The following is a 20,115-nucleotide window of genomic DNA, read 5'->3' on the forward strand; positions in this document are numbered from 1 at the left end:
CCCTTGGGCGAGGGGACTAGTCACCTCTGGCTAACCAGCTCTGGGGGTTCCCTGGATCAAAGTCTCGGGCAGACAGAGCAGAGAGCGCCCTCCAAGACGCCTGGCTGCAGGTTTGGCTCCGAGGGGTACTTACTCGGCAGACTTCCAGAAGTGCCCGGGGTGCGAGAGCCTCCGGTTCAGCTTGGGCAGCTTCTCCAGCATGTCCATCAGCAGGGGGAAGCTGGGCCTCTCCTGCAGGTCGAAGGCCCAGCAGGCGGACAGGATCTCCTGCAAAGCGAGCCGGCATTGGAGAACGTGAGAGCTGGCCGGGAGCAAGGGGGGCGCGGCCGGGCACTCTGCCCAGGGTCCCTTCCGTGTTCCCGAGCGCCCCCTGCTGGTGGTCGCCTCACTCTCCTGCCGACTGGCAGGTGACTGGCCCTGGCTGGAGTAGGGCCGTGAAATAACTGAATTTGAGAAGAGCCCTCACACTTCCAGTGAAAATGAAGGGCATGGGCCTCCCTCCCCTCCTTCCTTCCTCGACCTCCCTGGAATAACAGCTACAAAGACGAATGAAAGGTCATAGGAAAGAGATCAGAAATGGGGTCACGGACGTTCGGAATGGAAAGCGGAAGGCAGCGTGTTGACAGGTGAAACGCAAGATGCTCGGAAGGTGTGCAGGGCTGGTGGCAGGGACAAGAGGACTGAGTACAGGGCAGCAGTGAGAGTCGACAGAACAGCTGTCCTGACAGTCCCGAGTCGGGGCAAAGCCCTTCTCGCTTTGGCCTTCTGCTGCCTACTCTCCGGATCCACGTGTGCACACAGCACACCCCTCGGCCTTTCGATTCAGAAGAAGTCCCTGGGAGAAGACAGGCCGGCACGCACGGCCAGGCAGAAGGTGCTCGTGCAACAGGGCCGATGGTGACCCTGCCGGGAAACTCACAGCCTACTTAGCGCTTCACCTGGATGAGTGCCGGGTGGTCCCCCCAGACGTTTCCATTGCTATGCTGCCCAGGTACCTACTGGGGCTACTTATCAACATCCTGGCTGGCATCTGTCTGCTCCGGGCCTGACTCATGAGCGCGTGGTAAACCCTGAGAACACTGCCCCCCGGGCTCGTTCATGTATCACTGTGCCAGGCGGGGGAACTTACAAACTGCAATGCAGAGACGCCATTAATGATATTCAGTCATGTGAGGGCAGCGACCGTATTATGATTTGGCATCTTGAAAACAGATTTGCTGTGGAAACCTTGATTTGTTCTCGAACGGTCGGGAACAACATTGAGAAAAGATCTGACACGACAACAACCCCACTGTTTGTACTTTATGCAGTGAAATTTGTTATTATCTTCTTTCTAGTAAGTAACATACAGGCTTTATTATCTTATCTCATAGTTCAGTCAAAACCATTATCTTTATTTCCTTCCTGTCCTTTTCTTTTAAAGATAATTTTTCTTTTTAAAGGTTAGCAGTGGGGTGGTGAAGGACACAGACCTCCTAGCCGGCAGCAAAGAGGCCTGCCCGCCACCCATCCGCCTCTGGGTCCCACGTCTCAGGTGAGTGAAGGGCAGCCAGCCGCCTGCCCTCTACCCCACCTTCCTCTCCCAGTGCAGGGGCTTGGGGGGCTACTTACGGTGACTTCCTTCCCCAGGCTGACGGAGGCCAGGACTCGCTTCATTCCCTCTCCGCTTCCAATCTGCCAGATCAGGGCCTCCGCAGCTTGGTTCTTCAAGGGCCAGTCTCTGGCTTGCAGCTCATACCAAACGGTCCTGTGGAGACCAGCCACCCACGTGGCCTGAGCTCCCTGGCGGCACGGCTCGGCTCAGCTCAGCTCACACCCCGGAGGTGCCTGCTGCCCTGATGCCAAGAGCCCGGCTGGAGGACCCAGCATCCCCCTCCTACCTTCCTCACCCGCCAGGCTTCCGGGAACGCCTTGACTCCCTCCCGGGGCCCTGCGCTCCCACTGTGGCAGGAAGACTCAGACAGCACGGGCTCTGGACAGAGATCCCGGTACAACCGTTCAACCTCCGTGGGGTGGCTGCCCATGGCCAAGGTTGTCTGAGGAGCGACAAGAAGGCCCAGCCCTGGGCCTGGCACACGCAGGTGCTCAGGAAATGATGGTTAAAGGTCAGGCCAGGAAGAGACCACCCGCGAGGGAAGGATCCCCCGAGAGATTACGGGCTGAGGCCGTCACTCAGACCTTCCAAGTCCCCTTGCCCTTCTCGACTTATCTGGATGGGGACTTCTCCGTTAGACCCACCCTGTCCAACCTGGGGGCCACGTGGGGCTACTGAGTACCTGAAATGTGGGGAGGGGAACTGAGGTGTAAAACACACACCAGCTTTTGAAAGCTTTGTGGGGTAGAATTTTAATTTCTTATTTTGATTACACGCTGAAATGATAATATTTTGGCTATATTGAGTTAAATATCTATTGAAACGGATTTCACCAGTTTCTTTTTTTTTTTTTTTTGCCGTGCCCCACTGCATGCAGAATCTTAGTTCCCCGACCAGGGATCTAACCACGCCCCCTGCAGTGGAAGCGCGGAGTCCTAACCACTGGACTGCCAGGGAATTTCCTCTTTTTCTTTTTTAATGTGGCGAAGAGAAAACTCTACACATCTGGCTCAAATTATGTTTCTATATTTCTATGTTCCTATCGGTCAGCACCCCAGCTCTTTGTGGGGCACAGCTGGCAGGACTCCCTGTTCTCCCAGAGGGACAGTCCTTGATGAGCTCTGGTGAGCGTCCTCATGGGGCAACAGGTGGGAATGACACCCAGAGTTAAGCATTCTATACAATCAGCTAATTTAGTCCTCATTTAACAGCTCTACCAGGGAGGTACTTTATTCTTCCCATTTTACAGGTGGGGAAACAGAAGGTCAAGGACGTGGTCACTGGCCCAAACAAGTGGCTGATCCCGACTCAAAACACACCTCCCCCTGCCCCACCCCCGTGGCCAGTAGGACCCTCTCTTTGAGCCACACTTGGCCTCAGAGCCTCAGGCGGAGGGGTGCCAGGGGCCTCCTCACCCGAATGCATAGACGTCAGCCGCTTTGGAGAAGGGCAGCTGGTCCTCGTCCTTCCCGGGGGTCATCTCCCTCACGATCTCGGGGGCCAGGTAGCACAGCCAGTCATGTGACAGCTTCAGCTGGTTCTCACGCCTGGAGGCCAAGAGGTCAGGGCAAGGACATGGCCTTCAGTCAGCAGCAAAGAGGCCCGCAGGGCAAACACCCGCCCCAGGGCTGGTGCACCACCCACCATGGCCCAGAAAAGCAGCACACCCATCATGCACTTGCCAAGGCACCTGCACTCTGGGGGAATGTTACCAAGGAGTGATAACCAGGCTTTTCTAGAAAGCAGGCCAAGAACAGGCATCGGCAGGGAGTTGCCCTGGAGGGTGCCAATTCTCTACCCTGGGAGTGTGAAGGGCATCTCCAAGCAGGAGATCAGATCTGCCTGTGGGCCTTACAACGCGGCCTGGGTCTGGCTCTCCAGCCCGGCTGCCGCCCTCCCTCCTGGGGTCCAGACGCTTGGGAAGGAGACTTTCTCCCCATCCCCACGCCCCCTTCAAGATTTGCGGAACTAGAACCTGACGTTCTTCCTCATAATGGGGACGTGAACCCTGGTCCCCTGCCCAAGTCGGTGAGCATACAGGGAACATGTGAGTGAGGGGACCCAACCACCACGGGGGCCAGCCTGAGAATGAAGCACTACGAGTGACCTAAGTGTCACCCAAACCTGATTCTGGACCAGAAACACAAGAGCAGGACCAGAGCAGACCTGGCCTTTCCTACAGGGAGGGCCGCCCCTCAGTGACAGACGGCGAGTGCCCAGACCTCGGCTGGACCTCAGGCCCACCAGCACCGCCCAGTTCCTCCCTAGTCTGTCCAGATGCCCAAGGCCAACTGACCGTCCCTCTCGGACCACGCCTGAGATCCCGAACAGCCCGAAGTCTGTGATGACCACTTTGCCGTTGTCGTAGAAGACGTTCTTGGATTTGAGATCTTTGTGCACGATGCCCTTGGCATGGAGATATCCCATTCCCTGGAAGACAGCGAGCCTCACGTCAGGAGCGGAGGGAAGGTGAATGACGAATGACTTAGCTCCTACTCTGGGCCGGGCCCTGAGCGGGACGGGACGCCCTACCCCACCCCCTCATTTAATCTTCACCGCCCTGTGCAGTGTAACTGTCTCCTTTTTACAGAGGAGGAAAGCCAGCCTCAGAGATGGGAAGTCACCTGCCCCAGGCCACACTGCAGCTCAGGGGCATTGCTGAGATCTGGCGCCAGGCCAGTCTGCGCTCCTGCTGTGTCAGCGCGCTGCCCAACACCCGCCTCCTACTCAGATGAGGCGTGGAAAGGGTGAGGGGTGAGGGGCTGGGGGTCAGGAAGTATATAAAGGTTCACTGTGATGCTACTCTCTGTGTCAAGTTATAAAAGACCCGAGTGATCTGGGGTCTCTCTCAGGCTTTGCTGGCCTCTCCCCTCAGGCTGGGCAAGGGCTAGGGTTGGGGAACAGAGAGGAATTCCCATAGAGGGAGCCCCTGAGCTCAGGTGGTCCTACTGCCTGTGCTGTGGTAGAAGTCCTGGACTAAAGCTGAAATCCAGCCCAGATTCTAACTCACTGTGGGGCCTTGGACTTGACTTCTAAGCCTCAGTTTCCTCAACCTGCCAAGTGACAGGTCAGGGCTGGGTGATTTCTAACCAACGCTCTATTTGGACTGAACACTGCCAGGTGCATGGGATATGGGAGACCTGACGCAGGCATGATCTCATCCAAGGCCAAAGCCAGGATTCCCAGGTCCCCTGCTGCTCTGATGCTCTTGGGAACGGGGAGCGGGGAGGGAGAAGGGGGGTACTGTATGAGATGCATGACTGAAATGGGCATCCCTGCTGGGTCAGAAAGAGGCACATGTAAACCCATCTCCCAATCTCCCACATCAAGGGTGCTTCATGTGTGAGAACTCCGCCTGACTTTAAAGGTATCTTGGGGTGAGACGGGGAGAGGTAAAACCAGCAAAAACCACATTTAGGAAATAGAAGAATGAGCTGTGAGGCGGAAGCAGACAGAACTCAGCCAAGCGCAGAGCTCAGACCGAGTGGGGCTGGAGCGTGTCAGAGAAGAATGTACACAAGGCAGATGCTCTTCTGCAAGAGATGGGAGGGCTCGGGGTGCACTGTGGCCACTTCCCTCAGGCCTGCTGAGAGCTGTCATCCTGCCACGGAAGCCGGGAGTTCCAGGAAAGAGTAACTTGCTCTTTCCCAAAACACCATCCTGAATGTAAAACGATCCTTCTTAAAATATCTGCCCATTTCCCAAACCAAACCAAGGCACAAGCCTTCCCCAGTGACCAAAGAGAGCCAAGACCCCCATCTTGGGTTGAACAGGGACCAGCTGTGTGACTGAGGATAAGTGCCTTTACCTCTCTGAGCCTTGTTTATACAATAGGTGTCACAGCCTCAAATGGCCAGAGAGTAGACAGAAAGTGCCCAGGTCTGGAACACAAACCCTCCTTCCTTCCCATAATTTCACAATGCCTCTAGAGTGGCCCCCAAGCCCTCTAACCAAAGGTCAAGTCCCCGTCATTATATTTTGAGCCTCAAAATATCAGAGATGAGTACAAAAGGAAGTGGCTTAGAAGTTCTCAGAAGAAGGGGGATGGGGAAAATAAATAAGCCAGCAGAGAGGAAGCTTCCGGCTCTGCAGCTCTAAAACCTTTGCACAACTTTTCTCTTCTGCCCTGGAATCTTCCAGATGGCTCACTGAACCTAACTCAGCAACCAGACTCCCACAGTGTCCTGACGATAAGGAGGGAGAACAGTTTGGGGGAGGAGGGCTGAGTCGGGCAGAGTGTGGAGCAGGGCCCAGCAGGTTTGGGGCCATCACAGAGTAGGTGTGACGCTCTGCAGCTCCCTCCAACTTCTCTGCAATGAGACAGACTACAAAGGAAGGCGTAAGTGTGATATTTGGGTTTTGGGGGCTGCAAAAGTTTAATGCATTAGTGTAGCCACATGGAAATGTCACGTGGAAATCTTGGTGTTCATAAATGTCACTGAGATTTTTATCTTTTCCTTTCCAACGACGCACACACACACACACACACAATGGATGCAAGGAGGGAGGGAGAAAAAAGAACAGAAGGCAAGACTAACTAACGACAGGAAAGGGACAAAAACTTGGTGGGAGCTGGTAAGAGAAAGCTTTCCCACAAAAACGAGAACCTGGAAAGAGGAAGCCCTATCCAGCACTAATCTAGTTTTTCTCTGGGCCTGTCTGTCGCTAAATAAAGCAACAAATAAGCTTTACTTCCATTTTTGTTTAATTACTTTAAAAAGATGAAAGGAGGGGCTTCCCTGGTGGCACAGTGGTTGAGAGTCCACCTGCCAGTGCAGGGGACACAGGTTCGAGCCCTGGTCCGGGAAGATCCCACATGCCGCGGAGCAACTAAGCCTGTGCACCACAACTACTGAGCCTGCACTCCAGAGCCCGTGAGCCACAACTACTGAGCCTGCGTGCCACAACTACTGAAGCCCGCACTCCTAGAGCCCGTGCTCCGCAACAAGAGAAGCCACCGCAATGAGAAGCCCGTGCACTGCAACAAAGAGTAGCCCCCGCTCGCCGCAACTAGAGAAAGCCCGTGCGCAGCAATGAAGCCCCAACGTAGCCCAAAATTAATTACTTAATTATTTTTTTAAAAAGGCTGCCTGAGTTGAGCCTGAAGCCCTGTCCTCATGAAACTTGGATTTGGAAACTTTAAGGCAGAACCTCTGTCCCAAACCTTAATCAATTCTAACAGACTCTCACCAAGCGCTGGCCCTGGACCCAACGCTCTCTCCATGGATTATCCCAGTTTACCTTTGCACCAATCCAATGAGGGAGGCGACACTGGCATCTCCATTTCACAGGGGAGGAAGCCAAGGCTCAGAGAGGCTAATCGACCTGCCCGAAGTCACACAGCTGGTGTGACCAAGATTCAAACTCAAGCCATCTGTCTTTAAAACCCACTGAGTTTCTCCAGGGTGTCCAGCTCCCAGCAGACAAGACAGGGACAGAGGGAAGGAGATGGGGGTCCCACCCCTGAGGTGCCCCACCTAAAGGGAAAAACAGAGCAGCCACCACCACTACCCTGACATGGTCAGACAGACTGGGGGACAGCCAGGAACTCTGGAACCAGCTGGATGCCCCTTCACCTTAATGATCTCCTGGGCGATCTGCCTGGTCTTGTTGATGTCCACAGATGTCTTGGGGTCCCTCACAAACGAGTGCAACGTCCGTCCCTTGCAGAAGCTGTGAGGAGTGGTGGGTCAGGCAGAGATCTGGGGCCTGTGCAGCCCAACCCAAGCCCCTCTGGAGCCGGGGAGAAGCAGGGGCAGAGCTGTGCCCACCGGCCTCGGGAGGGCTCTCTCTGTCCCCTAGACCCTGGGTGCCTGAATCCTCGTTCTTGACCAGCCTGATGCCCATTCCTGCTGGGGCCTGGCCTGAGTGGGCAAGAACACCGGTTCCCCGAGGCCTAGGGCCTGCCCACCATAGAACAGGAAACTCAGTTCACCAAGCCTCCTGGCAATTCAGAGCAGCCCACCTTTGTGGAAGTTCGAGGCAGGAACATGCCCAGGCAAACTCAGCAGCCAGGGAAGAATCTTTGGCCTTCTCGGGCTATAACCAGGCAGCATCAGGGCTCTGGGCTCACCATGATGATTTTCATGATCGTGTTATTTTCTGATCACAGGGATTTTATTACAATGCGGCGTGTGCAGGAGGGGAGGGGTGGCTGTCAGGCATGTCAGAGTGATTATTAGATAAGGGGCTTGTATGTTGTGGTCCCCACCTGTACCGACTCCTAAAACCCGGAGCGAGGAAGGACCCAGACAGAATGTGTAGCTTCATTCCCCTGCTCCAGGGAGAAGCTGACTTAAGCCATCTGAGGAAGGGGCTAGTTTTTAGGAATCATCTCCAAGGAGATAAGATTCTTGGACCCTCAAGGTCTGGAATATCGGCTGATGGTTGCTTTTCTGTGTTCCAGTCCCCTCAGCAGATTCTAAAACACGTTAACTTTTTTGTTAATGTTCTTTTATTCTTTTGCTATATGTATTCCCTTTAAGGAAACTCAGATCTCTCATGGGACTGGGTGGATGAGAGAGAGATGGGAGGATGAATGATGGACGGCACTGAGGTTGGGATCCGGGGGATGCTGAGCTGGTGTAACCACATGCTCCCTGAAGCATCATGGTGTCATGCTTGGGCTGGAATTTTGTCCCCACCCCACCAGGTCCACGTGGTGACCTGATGATCTCACACTGCTTGGGAGTTCTAGTGGGTAGTTACCTCGGATATGCAAGCAAGATGGAAATCATGTTTTACTTAGTAAACAAATACGGTTTGTTTGAGGAGAAGGTGCTTTTTCAAAGCACAGGGTCCAACTACAGAGAATGTCATCAGACTACTGAGGAGTATTCTTTTGGCTGATGGGATTAAAGTGGTTTTTAGTTTTTTTCTTGACACCACGTATATTCCAAAGATTCGTCACTAACCTCATATTGTTTTTCCTGATTTTACAAGTAAAGACCCAATAGCAACTTTTTCAATGCCATGGGCAAAAATGTTTCAGTTTCACACCCCTCTGGTGCTCAGGGGGGTAATGGTCACTCATCCACTGATGGTGGGAGGGGAAACTGGTGGACACTTTCTGGAGTAGAAACGGACAGCGTACATCAAAACGTGACATACGTGCACTCTGACCCAGCCCCGCACACGTACTGCCAGATGTTCACCAAGATACGGAAACAGAGATGCTCATGACGACAAAGTGTCCAGCAAAAGAGGGCTGGTTAAATAAATTAGGGGAGGACCAGCGATCGGGTTCCAGAGAGAACCCAGAGCCCAGCTGTGGGACTCGACCCAATTCCACTCCACTTTCAGTGACACCATGTTGGTAACTTGAAATCAACTGCGGTGAGAGTGTTTACATCACAGGAATTGACAGATGCCATGTATCAATACTAGAGCTTCCCTCACCACCACCCAAGAGCTGGTTGTTAAACATTTACCAGCACACCACTGGAGGTTCTGCTACGTGACGTGACGGGAACACTATACAGGTATTCAGATTAGACCTCAGACCTGCACTCCAGCCAAGAAGGCAAAGTAACCAGTAGGCTCTTTGGTGTGTATTTTCACAAACACATAAATAGTTACAAACCAAATAGATAAACAGTTTAAAAACATGAGCGTATACAAATTTTTTTTATTTTAATGGAAGGCGTGATAAGGAACTGTTTATAGTATCCACCTTTGGGGAGAAGCACCCGGGTGGGGTGGGAAGAGACTGGTTTTCACTTTATACTTTTCTGGAACATTTGAATTTTCTCTATCCTTAGGTACTGTTTTACTGATTTATTTATTTAATGTCAATGGGGTTATATGATGGAGAAATTACACCTCATTTTTGGTTTTCTTCTCTGTACCTCTCTAAATGAAATCTTCCATGCCCTCCGGGGTGTCCACACAAATAACAGGGCCCCCAGGGAAAGGGGAAGAGGAGGCGGCCACCCCAGGGAGAGTGGGACCGGGTTACCTGGTGATGATGGCCAGGTGCGGCGGGTTCATGCAGGCCCCCATGAAGAGCACCACGTTCTCGTGCCGCGTCTGCCGGTAGTTCATCACCTCCTTTTTGAACAGCTTCAGGTGGTCCTGGTTGTGGCCGTCCATCTCCAGCAGGCGGATGGCCACCTCGCCGTGCCAGCGGCCGCGGTGCACCCGGCCCCAGCGGCCCTGCCCGATGGGCTCGCCCAGCTCCACCTGCTCGAAGGGGATGTCCCACTCCTGCAGGTACACGCTGGTCTGGCTGGCCTTGCGAGAGATGGGGCCTCGCCAGGGCCGGCGGGAGCTCGGCAGGTCATCCAACTCGTCCTCGTCGTCTTCGACCTCCGACCTGCTGGCCTCGGGCTCCTCAGCCTGGAAGGAGAGGAGGAGGGGATAGAGGGCGGCAGGGGACCTGGGGGCAGGCGGGGAGCAGAGGGGCCTGGGTTCAGGAAGCCTGGGCTCTAGTCGCAGCTCTGCGGAGCTTGCTGTGGACAGTAGGCAGGTCACTTCGCACCACACAGCCTCAATGTCCCAATCCACAGACTACAGCACTTGGCCCTTTTTCCCGCTAATGTTCCAAGACCCACCTATGAGTGACATCTAATCGCTGGGGAAGAGCATTAACATCCCCTGGCATGAAGAACTGGACCGCATTCGCCCTTTCTGGCTATGCTTTTGTTTAAACACACAGTTTCTGACTCTCCACTGTGTAAGAATAAATAAGTCTGCTATCTGCTCAAGGTCTTTAAGCCACTGCATTGCTCGGCTGACACTGGTTCAAGGGTCAAGGTAGCAATTCTTGGCCCCAGCTACAGTCAGAATCACCTGGGGATCTTTGATAAGTCCACACACCCGGCCCCACCCCGGACAGACCAAAGGAGAGTCTTCTGGGCTGGGGCCCAGGCCTTCTGGCTGGGGGTGAAAACCATGGGAATGAAGAGTTTACTTTAGCCTCAAAAAAACAGAAAAGCAGAAGGAAGCTTGCTTCGTGGCATCCCTCGTTGCTCTCCCTGCCATGTGCACTGCTCGAGTCTGCTGCGGCGGGTGGCGGTGGGCACCTGAGATGGCCCTCAACAGGGCCCGGTGCCAACACGCTCCCCAGACCCCTGCACGTGCTGAGCCGGGGAGAGAGGAGAGAGATGCACCGTCGACGGCTTGCGTGTCGCCATCACTCACCTCCACTTCGTGATCCTCGGACACATCTGCTTTTGGCGGGTTCTCAAGCCTAAGAGTAAAACAGCGTTTGTCCAAGAGACCCCGAAGCTGGGCCATTCTGCTCCCAGATGGGCAGGGGACTCCCCATGTGAGGTCTGAGAAAGGGGCACCAGGCCTGGATCCCTACTTTGACCCACTTGGCCGTGGGAAAGGCAGTCAGGATGCTGTGGAAACACACAGGAGGCCGAGGACCAGACCCCGTTTCCCTTCTCTGGCCTTGGCCTTCTCCAGACTTAATCTGAGGGTGGTAGGGGCCGACGGGTGGGCAGTGACCATCAAGGCCCTTTCGAATCTGACAACCAGTATGGGGCTCTGAGCACATGCACAGGACTTGGAATTCTACTTGAGAACTGGCTCTGTTGCTCCCTAAGCTGTGTGACTGGATGCAATTTCTTAACCTCTCTGAGCTGGCTTCCTCATCTGTATGTTGAGGATGACACCTACTTTACACCTGGCTGAGAAATATACAAAAAAATGCGAGACAAGTACTCAGCATGGCCTGACACAGAAAGGGCTCCATAAACAGGAGCCATATAATTAGGTTTCTCTAACGCTGAGGGCCCTTCGCCGGGTCTTCCTGGGTCACAGACTGCTCCTGCCTCACAGACTGCCCCACCCAATGCTGACTGCACCAACAGGAGGCAACTAAAACCCTATGGCTGAGTTCACTGGATCACAGGGTGAACTAGCCCAAGCGGTGTCCCATCTGGCTGCCCAGGTACATGGCAAGGTCTGGAATGGGAGGGTCAGAGATTTAAAGGTGGAGGTGGGAGGCGGTCAGGGATGTGCGTCCAGCTTTAACAAGTCCCCAGGGAGGAGAGAGCGCAGGGCTGCCTACCGGGAACTGTCCGCCTCGGCGAATGGGACTGCCTGAGGAAATGCCGAAATGTCTGGAGGAAACAAAAAACAAACATGAGGCGTGAGACCCCCTTCCACTCCCCCGGAAGAGACAGTGTTTGCAAAGCCAGCACCCACAGGGCCGAGCGTGCTCCGCCAGCAGCCCCTCGCTGGGCTGCACACGTGCTCCGGGGCCACTTCCCCTGGGCTTTTCCTAAAACAGAACACGGACGCAGCCTCCACGGCCCTCGGTTTTGCCCACACAGCTCTGCCCTGGGAAGGGACTCCAGTGGGGGAGGAGGCTGAGACTTCTCAGTCACCACCATCGCCCCGTGGCCAAACCGCCCCAGACAAGCAAGTGGTGAAAGCGACAGGGCTGCTCTTTACCCGGTGTGTGGGCCAGACCCTCCTCCACGGCTCCGAGGCAGGGGCTGGTTTCAACACCCCTTGAGAGTGGGGAGACTCTCGGGCCAGCAGAGGCCAAAGGCCGGACTCGCAGGTGGCTCATTAGTGTCACGTGGTGCCTGGCACAGCCGCCGGGGACTGCTGGTGGGGACCAGGGGCCCCATCCCCTCAGCTTCAGGGTTTGGGTGGCTGGTGGGGCAGCCTCTGGGCAGAGAGCAATGCACGGTCCACACGCCAGGGGCCCCAGGATTGGGCAGCTGGCACTGACCCCTGAGCCTGGGGCCTTCCCAGCTTCAGCACTGAAAGCCCCACATCCAGGGGACACAGGACAGATGGTCACCGCAGTGTGGGGCCAACACGTTACAGGCCAAATGCCCCACGGCTGCTTCTGCCGCTGGCTTCTTTCTGTCCTCTCTGGTCCCTTCTAATCGCACACGGGAAGGCTGGCAGCCCCAGGCCTGGGTGGGCCCCTTGCTCCCCTTTTCAGCAAAAGAAGAGACTGGAGGTGGCAGTGGCTTGAGCTAATCAGGGCCTCTCCCTGTCCTCTAGGACAAATAGCGCCCCCATCAGCCAGCAAACCTTCCTCTGGGCTTTCTCCAAGGCTACCCCTGTAGCTTCCTCAACATCTCTATCATACTTGGAGAGTCTGATAGAGGTCGTGGGCCTTCTTATTAGGGAAATGCACACATGTACCCAACATCTGTGTACAATTTCTGGGGAATCCTAGACCCGGAAGCCTCTTCTAAGGCTCTTCCAGACACCACTACACTGTGTCTGCAGACTGTCAAGGGCGGCCTGGTGTTTCCACCCACCCAACGCTGCTCACATGTTTCCACAGAAGATAAACACATGCACGGGGACGGGGGGACATGGGGAGGTGGGGGTCTGGGGAGAAACCGCACCCCAAGTTGTGGGGGAGGCAAAATGTCTCTGAAGCTTCATACTTTTCCTTAAACATTAAGAGTGCATTTTGCATTCTGCTCCAGATATGTCCACACTTGTTTTAGTAGAACTGTATTTCCCTTCTCTCCCCCCTGACATATCTTCAGAGCAAGATGGGCCTTTCTGGAAGAAGAACCGCACGTTTTCCCCATGCTTTCAAGGGTGCTCCCCTGTACGTCACCCTAGAGCAGTAACCAGGGAGGCTCTTGGAGGGGAACCACGGAAAAAATGGGTGTGAAGCCACAGAGCAGCGCAGGGAGCCTGGCCCTGAGCCCAGCCAGCCTGCACAGCCTGCAAAACCACTGGGGTGGGCCTGTAAGAACTAACAGGGGCTCCCAGTCACTCCCCTCATGAGCTGGGCTGGGGAACAGAAAAGCCTGGAATAACCAAAATACCAGGACTTCAAGACAGACCTGTTTAATCCAGGAAAAAAAAAATTAGCTACAGTCTTTGTCTAAAACACACAGAACCTTCATATGGCCGAGTTCAGAATTAAAGTTGCAGATTACGTGTACTATTGCTTGTCACCTCCAGCTAGAGAAATAAGTACTAATTGTATAAACTCCTTAGGGGCAGGAATATGGTCAAATGCAAAGGCTGGCGCACAGAAGGTGTACAAAACAATTTCTGTGGAAGGGAATCAACGAGAATGTCTTATTGAAAGTTTTCTCCTTTATAAACTTTCTGCACTGGAGGCATTTCCAACAACTGCCAGCAGATGGCGCTGTGTGACAAGGCTCTGGAAGGTGAGGCCCGCCGAGTAAGCGAAGGCTGCTGACCTTCCCAAACTGGCATCCCCTTCTTTAAGATCGGGTAGTAGTTTCCCCGCCATTATATAGAGGAAGATATCTTGTCAGATGCTCATAAGACATCAGCAAGAGATCCTCTCCCCTTATTCTGCAGACTGGGTTTCTGCCACCTCCTAGCTGTGTGATCCTGGACAAGTTGCTTGAAGTGTCTGTGCAAGACGAAGGACTGGATGGATGCCAAGGGTCCTCCCAGGAAGGCACTGCTCCTGTGAAGGGCCAGCCTCAAGGCTACTCCCTCTGCCCCCTTGCCCAGCCTCAACAGACAGTCAGCTCTCAAAATAGGTGGGTGTGAGACTCAGGTACCTCCAAGGCGCCCAGGGAGAGGGCTGGACAGAGGCGGGCCACGTCAAGGGGCAGTTGGTGGAACCATGCAAAGGACTCACCTGGGAAGATAAACTGCTGTCTATGATGCATATAGTAGGCAGCTTTAAACAGAAGAGCAGGTAAGTCACACACACACCAGCAAATGCAGCAGCAGGAGAGGGGACGGAGGCATGGGCTCGGAAGGGAGGGGCTGGTTATAGGGCTGGGGCAGCCCTTCCCCACCTGCCCTGCCCCAGCTTCCACGGAGGAAGGAGGAAAAGAGCTGGGAGGAAGCGGTTATTAGCAGGAGCCCCCAGGAGTAAAGGCACTTGCACCGGAGGGCTGGGGTTTGGAGACCCAGTCCCAGGGAACACCCTGCTGCAGAGCCCTGGCCGATTCCATTCGCCTCCCAGGCCCCCTTCTCCTCTGTGAACTGCACATGAGCCCAGGAGGGCAAAATACAACGGGAGCTTCTGAAAACATTGAACAGTGCTGTGTGCAGAAGGGAAAAATGCCCCGGCCCGCATTCACACCTGCAAGTGCTGAGGCTTCGGTCTCACCATCCAAAACAATAACCTTGCTCCAGGGTTAGCCTCGGAGATACACAGAAATGCTCCCCACGATAGAGTGGGTGGACGGTAGGAGGAGGTCCCATCCCACCTTAACAGCCGGACCAGCCCAGCCCGTGACCAGAGAGCGAGCAGATCCTGGAGAGAGAGGGCTCTGTGCAGGGGACAATGTGAGGCCAGCCTGGGGACATCAGGGAAAGCTGAGAAGCTCTGGCAGACATCACACAAAGGACTTTTTCACTGGCTGTTGTTTTTCAAACAGGCCCTTCCTTTCAGAAAAACCCAAACTAGGACGTTCAGCAGAAGGCCCGGTTTCAGAGCATAACAATGACAGAGCAGGACACGAGAGGAGGGCGATCACGCGGGGCCCTCGCTGGGTCTCTGGGGAGGGAGAGGTGGGCTCGGGACGACACACTAATGTCGGGAGATGTCCAGCCACATGCGTGTTAAGGTGAAGGGGCAGGCAAAAAAGAAGAAGGATTCTTAAAAGTCTCACCATCCCCCAAAAGAAGTCCCTGGGACCCTGCGGAGATGGGCCCAGAGAGGCTGCCTGGCCTCCTGCCAGCTGCAAGCAGCCCCAGCCAGGGCTCCCCTGGCACAGGGAGAGCTGTGCCTCTGTCCTCCCCAGCCTGGAGCCCCAGGGGCCAGTGACAGGTGGGGCCTGGCCTGGCACTCCACGGGCTGAAGCTGGCAGTGGGCCTGGCTGGGTCCGGAGCAAACTAGAATATCCCAGCCACCCTCCTCCCCTGAGCTGCCACCTGAAACACACCGAGGGCCAAGACCAACTGCAAGGGGCCTCCTGGGAGGCCAGGGCCGGAGTTCAATCCCGGACGGGTGTGTGGGCTTTGCTCTGCTCCTGGGGGAGGTGGGACACCCCAGGCCTGGCCGAGCGGCGGGGTCCCTGTCCCTATAGAGCTGGGGCAGCCGGGACCATGGTCAGAGGTCAGCTCTGCTCTGGCACGCACTCCCCGGTGGACTCCGTGGCCTCATCCATACAAGGGGGATAGCCTAACTCCAGCCTCACACGGTCTCTTGTTTTATGGAAAAGGGAACCAAAGCACCCCTTTAAGCAGCTTGTCCAGACCACAGAGCAGGTAAGCCACAGAGCCCCGGATTCCCTCGCCCCAGCCTTCTGGGCCTGCCCCAGCCCCCCGTGCTGCCTGTCCTGCTTCCTGGGAGCTCAGAAGCCCCGAGTGAGCGAACAACGCCCAGGAGAAGCCACCCCATGCATGGGAGGGCAGCGTTGGGATCAGGTCAAGGACCCAGGTTTGGGGCTTCCCTGGTGGCTCAGTGGTTAAGAATCCGCCTGCCAGTGCAGGGGTCACGGGTTCGATCCCTGGTCCGGGAAGATCCCACATGCCGCGGAGCAACTAAGCCCGTGCGTCACAACTACTGAGCCTGCGCTCTAGAGCCCGCGAGCCACAACTACTGAACTGGCGCGCCTGGAGCCCGTGCTCTGCACCAAGAGAAGCCACCGCAATGAGAAGCCGGCGCACCGCAACAAAGAGTAGCCTCAACTAGAGAAAAGCCCGCGCGCAGCAACGAAGACCCAACGCAGCCAAACATAAATAGATTAAATAAATTAAAAAAAGAAAAAACCCAGGCTTTACATCAGACTTGGCTTTGATCCCACCTCTGCAGCTTATATGTTGTACAGCTCAGGGCAAGCCACTTGCTCCCTCTGAACCTGCATCCCCATCTGTAAAATGGGTGCAATCACAGCAAGTTTAAATACGGGGATGCTCTTGAGCTCGGCACAGAGCCTGGCTCCCAGCAAGTGCTCTTAGTGGTGGCAGTGTTTGACCTTGAGCCTGCCGGGGTGTGCAGAGAAGGGACATGCAACCCCACCCCTGAGGCCCGAGAAAGCCCCAAGGTGTGGTACCTGGGAAGTTGAACCTGCCGTCCCTCTGGCCGGGCGAGGGGTTGGGGGGCGTGGTGGCACTGGGTGGGTTGGACGACGTCGGTAAGGGCGCTGGCGAGGAGGGCGTGGAAGACGTGGTGGAGGATGGGTTGCTGCTGGAGTCCAGGTGGTTGATGGCCAGAGGATGCTCCTGCGGGACCAGAGACACAGGCAGTGGCAGGGACCGCCCAGCCCCGCCTGCCCCCCACCCCTCCCCGCCTAAAACGGAGGTCAGCCAGGGCGTCCTGGCGTTTTATGGGTCTAATATTTGAGGGGAGAACGGGACAGGGAGACGCGCACCTCAACGTCCATCGCCTGGAGGGCTCCTCTCATCTTTCTTATTTCAGCTCAAGCGTCCTTTCCTCCCCGAAGTCCTTCCCCAGTCCTGGCCGGGGCGTGCTCCTCCCCTTTATCCCCCCATGGTTCCCAGCACTCTCCATCAGGGCACTTGAACTACGGTTTGTCAGCTGCAGGCGTCTTGGGCGGTTTTCTGAAGACTCTCTCTCCACCACGCTGTGTGTGTCCCCCGAGAGCAAGGACCACACCTGCTCGTCATACACCCAGGGCCTGGCTCTGCTCTGGCTACAGAGTAGGCTCTTTTAACGAATTAAATTCAGCCTCTGACAAGCCTCTGTTTAGTGGGTGGTAACAGTGGGTGCCTAATAAGTGCTCCCTCCACTCAGCAGGGGGACCTGCCGGCCAGGACATTCAGTGGCGTGGGCCCTAGCAAGGCCAGAGGGCCACCTGAGGGAGGGCTACTGGGGGGACTGAGTCTACATCAAGGGGGGACCCTGGGCCTGCTCAGTGTTTCCCAGACCGCACACCAATTCCTCAGGGGGTTGGGGAGGGATTCCTGGTCAAAAAAGTTGGGGCCAAGTTGGGTTAAATGCTACGCTCAACCGGTTTCTCCTCTACAGGCCCTCAAGGCTCTGGGATGCACGGTAGACTCTGGAATCCACCAAAGCCATGCAGTGGGCTTCGCTGTCCAGCGGCCACCCACACTGCCTATCGCCAAGCTAAAGGGGGGAGGGGCTGCAACCACTGGCCCTCACTCTGTCCGCTCACATGTCAAGGCCAGACCCTCCATCCCAGTCAGGCCAGGCCAGCCAGGGCAGGGGGCTAGCTTGAGGCAGGTTGAATCCCAGCCCCGGCTCAGCAGCTGTGTGACCTTGGATGAATCACCCCACCCTTCTGAGCCACACGGCGCACTGTCTACACACTGCCGCCTCACGGGGGTGGTTGTTCGCTCAGCATTCAGTACACACGTTCCCTCGCTGCCTGTTGTGTGCCAGCCGCCAAGGCAGGCGTCAGGGGCCCGACGGGAGCACAACCCCACGGGCCTGCCCCCCACAGCACCCATGCACCCTGGGCCTGCCTCTCATTCACGGGGGACCCCGTGCTCAATTTCCTCATCTGTAAAGTGGAGGTGATACCAAATTCCCTGGCGGTCCGGTGGTTAGGGCTCTGCGCTTTCACCGTCGAGGGCGCAGGTTCAATCCCTGGTCGGGGAACTAAGATCCCGTAAGCCGTGTGGCGCGGCCGAAGAAAGAAAAATAATGGAGGTGATATCAGCACGTGACTTTTAGAACTACGGTGGGGATCAAATGAGGTATCAATGGAAAAAGTTCCCGACTCAGTGTAAGTACTCAGGAAATGGTGGCTCAAAATAGAGGAGGGGGGGTATGGGCACATAACTGAGATTTGGACACAAATGTGAAATCTACGAAATGGCTAAATATGGGATCCCTAAAGGCCTCCCTCTGGCCACACACCCCGGGTTGCAGTATCATGTTCCCCTGCTGGACCTCCACACTGGGGGTGCTTCACAGAAAGGAACCCTGGGTGAGGGTTCGCCTCACATTATACCTTTTTGGTCAGTGCTTTGGGGAGGGTTCCGAAATGGGGTTCAGCTGCTCTGTCCACCGGATTGTTGATGTCCGAGGGGACAGATTCTGTCCTCCGAAGCCTGGGTACTGTTTAAAAAGAGGGGCGTGGTAACCATCAGCAGGAAACAGGTTCAAGAAAGATGCACCCCAAATCCAGAAGGGGGAAGGGTAGAACACTCACGTGGAAGGAAGGATATTCTACAGGCGGGGGCTTCTTTTGTACACTTGTTATGACACTTCAACCTGGTAACGAAGGCAGGGTCAGTGCACGAAAAGCCACACGGGACCCCGGGACACACGCAGGGGCTTGGAAGCACTGCCTGGAAGTTTCGTGCAACACTCAACCATGACTGCCTCAACTCCCACAAATGTCTCAACAAACATTAGCTTAAGCGTGTAGAACATCTGATCTTAATAGTACTAGCAGCTACTACCTGTTGCGTACGACCATGTTCCTGCTATCACCTGCCCAGTCTTCACGTCAAAGCACGTTTGATTACACGCACTTTAACTTGCTGTGGGTCACACAGCGATTTCTCTTTTCTAAGCAAAAGGAGACCCTCTACCCGTGTTCAGACAGCTTGAGACAAGTCTGAACTTAAAAGAGATGAATTAGAAGGAAAATGTTTCCATTACCAAAGGGTCCCAGGGAAGCAAGGGGCAGCCCCTCCTGCTACATTCCTACACAGGCTACGTGGTCTGAGGACCAGAATGGCAGAAGTGGAAAGAGCTGGATTCTTGGTTTGGTTCTGCCGGCTGAACCCCCTCTTGGGGTTCTCGTTGATCAAATGGGCTGATGGCTGGGGCTCTACCAACTTCACTGCAATTGCAGGAGAGCCTGGGGCTCAGAGGTTATCCTGTGCTCTCCGCATGAAAGGTATTACTTGAAAGGGAGCTGGAGGTCCCCAATTTAAAGCCAAATGACCAGGAGCCACAAAAGACCTAGACTGGTGAGAAAGGTCTGGCTTCTCCTTTGCGTTTTCCTGATGACTTTCCTAACCACAGTTTATCCAATTGACACACATGAGACCCATCACCTACAGTCTGGCAGGAGCCCAAATGCTTTAACTATACACACTAGCTCAGATTCTTGGAGCAATCCTGATGGACAGAGAGACCTGGAATCATCTTCCCAGATGTATACCTGACAAAAATGAGGCCCAGAAAGGGCAAGCACCTTGCCCCAGGCCACACAGCAACACAGGGGCGAAGTAGACTGGGAGCAGACTCCAGGTCCATCCTTTATAAGGTGAGGGCAGCCAGACAGCAGGGGACAGACTCTGCTCACCCTACATTGTTCACTATCCTTGCCTTTCTTTCCTACCAGAAACCACAACAGTAGGAAAAAAGGTTGAATTTGTATAGAATCTACATTCTCCCCTCACTCTCTTCTGGAAGTACCATGAGCCACTTCTCTGTTTCTACCATTCCCTGTCCCCATTTCCCCATTCCTCGTGTGCTAAAACGTAAGGCTAAACTTCAGAACTCCTTACAGTTTCCAGAACAGTCCTGCCACTCCTCTCTGCCTTTGTACAAGATGCTATCTTGGCCTGGAATTCTCTTTCCTCCTTAGTCTACCTGGTAAACTTCTATTCATCCTTCAGAGCCCACCTCAAATATTCCCTTCTTCTAAGAGTGCTGTGCCTGATGCTCCCTTAATCTTCCTAGAGAGGGCTGATCACTCCCTGGT

At 55.0% G+C, this 20,115-nt stretch overlaps 1 protein-coding gene across 6 annotated transcripts in view; it reads right to left on the reverse strand.

Annotated features, from left to right (window-relative positions):
- The window catches only part of KSR1 (kinase suppressor of ras 1), a 148,818-nt gene that overhangs the window by 8,395 nt on the left and 120,308 nt on the right, over window positions 1-20,115 (reverse strand). For all 6 annotated transcript variants that reach the window (XM_029211440.1, XM_029211438.1, XM_029211443.1 and 3 more), the window contains 11 exons: window positions 18,607-18,668; window positions 18,406-18,512; window positions 16,522-16,690; window positions 11,613-11,664; window positions 10,736-10,784; window positions 9,552-9,931; window positions 7,171-7,267; window positions 3,891-4,024; window positions 3,010-3,141; window positions 1,612-1,747; window positions 134-267 (listed from right to left, as the gene is read on the reverse strand). In XM_029211440.1, the coding sequence (XP_029067273.1) occupies window positions 134-267; window positions 1,612-1,747; window positions 3,010-3,141; window positions 3,891-4,024; window positions 7,171-7,267; window positions 9,552-9,931; window positions 10,736-10,784; window positions 11,613-11,664; window positions 16,522-16,690; window positions 18,406-18,512; window positions 18,607-18,668 (1,452 nt within the window). The remainder of the gene's footprint in view (window positions 1-133; window positions 268-1,611; window positions 1,748-3,009; window positions 3,142-3,890; window positions 4,025-7,170; window positions 7,268-9,551; window positions 9,932-10,735; window positions 10,785-11,612; window positions 11,665-16,521; window positions 16,691-18,405; window positions 18,513-18,606; window positions 18,669-20,115) is intronic.

This window comes from Monodon monoceros, unplaced genomic scaffold (assembly GCF_005190385.1).
Source record: "Monodon monoceros isolate NGI ecotype Baffin Bay Population unplaced genomic scaffold, NGI_Narwhal_1 Super_Scaffold_9, whole genome shotgun sequence".
NCBI classification, from domain to species: Eukaryota; Metazoa; Chordata; class Mammalia; order Artiodactyla; family Monodontidae; genus Monodon; species Monodon monoceros.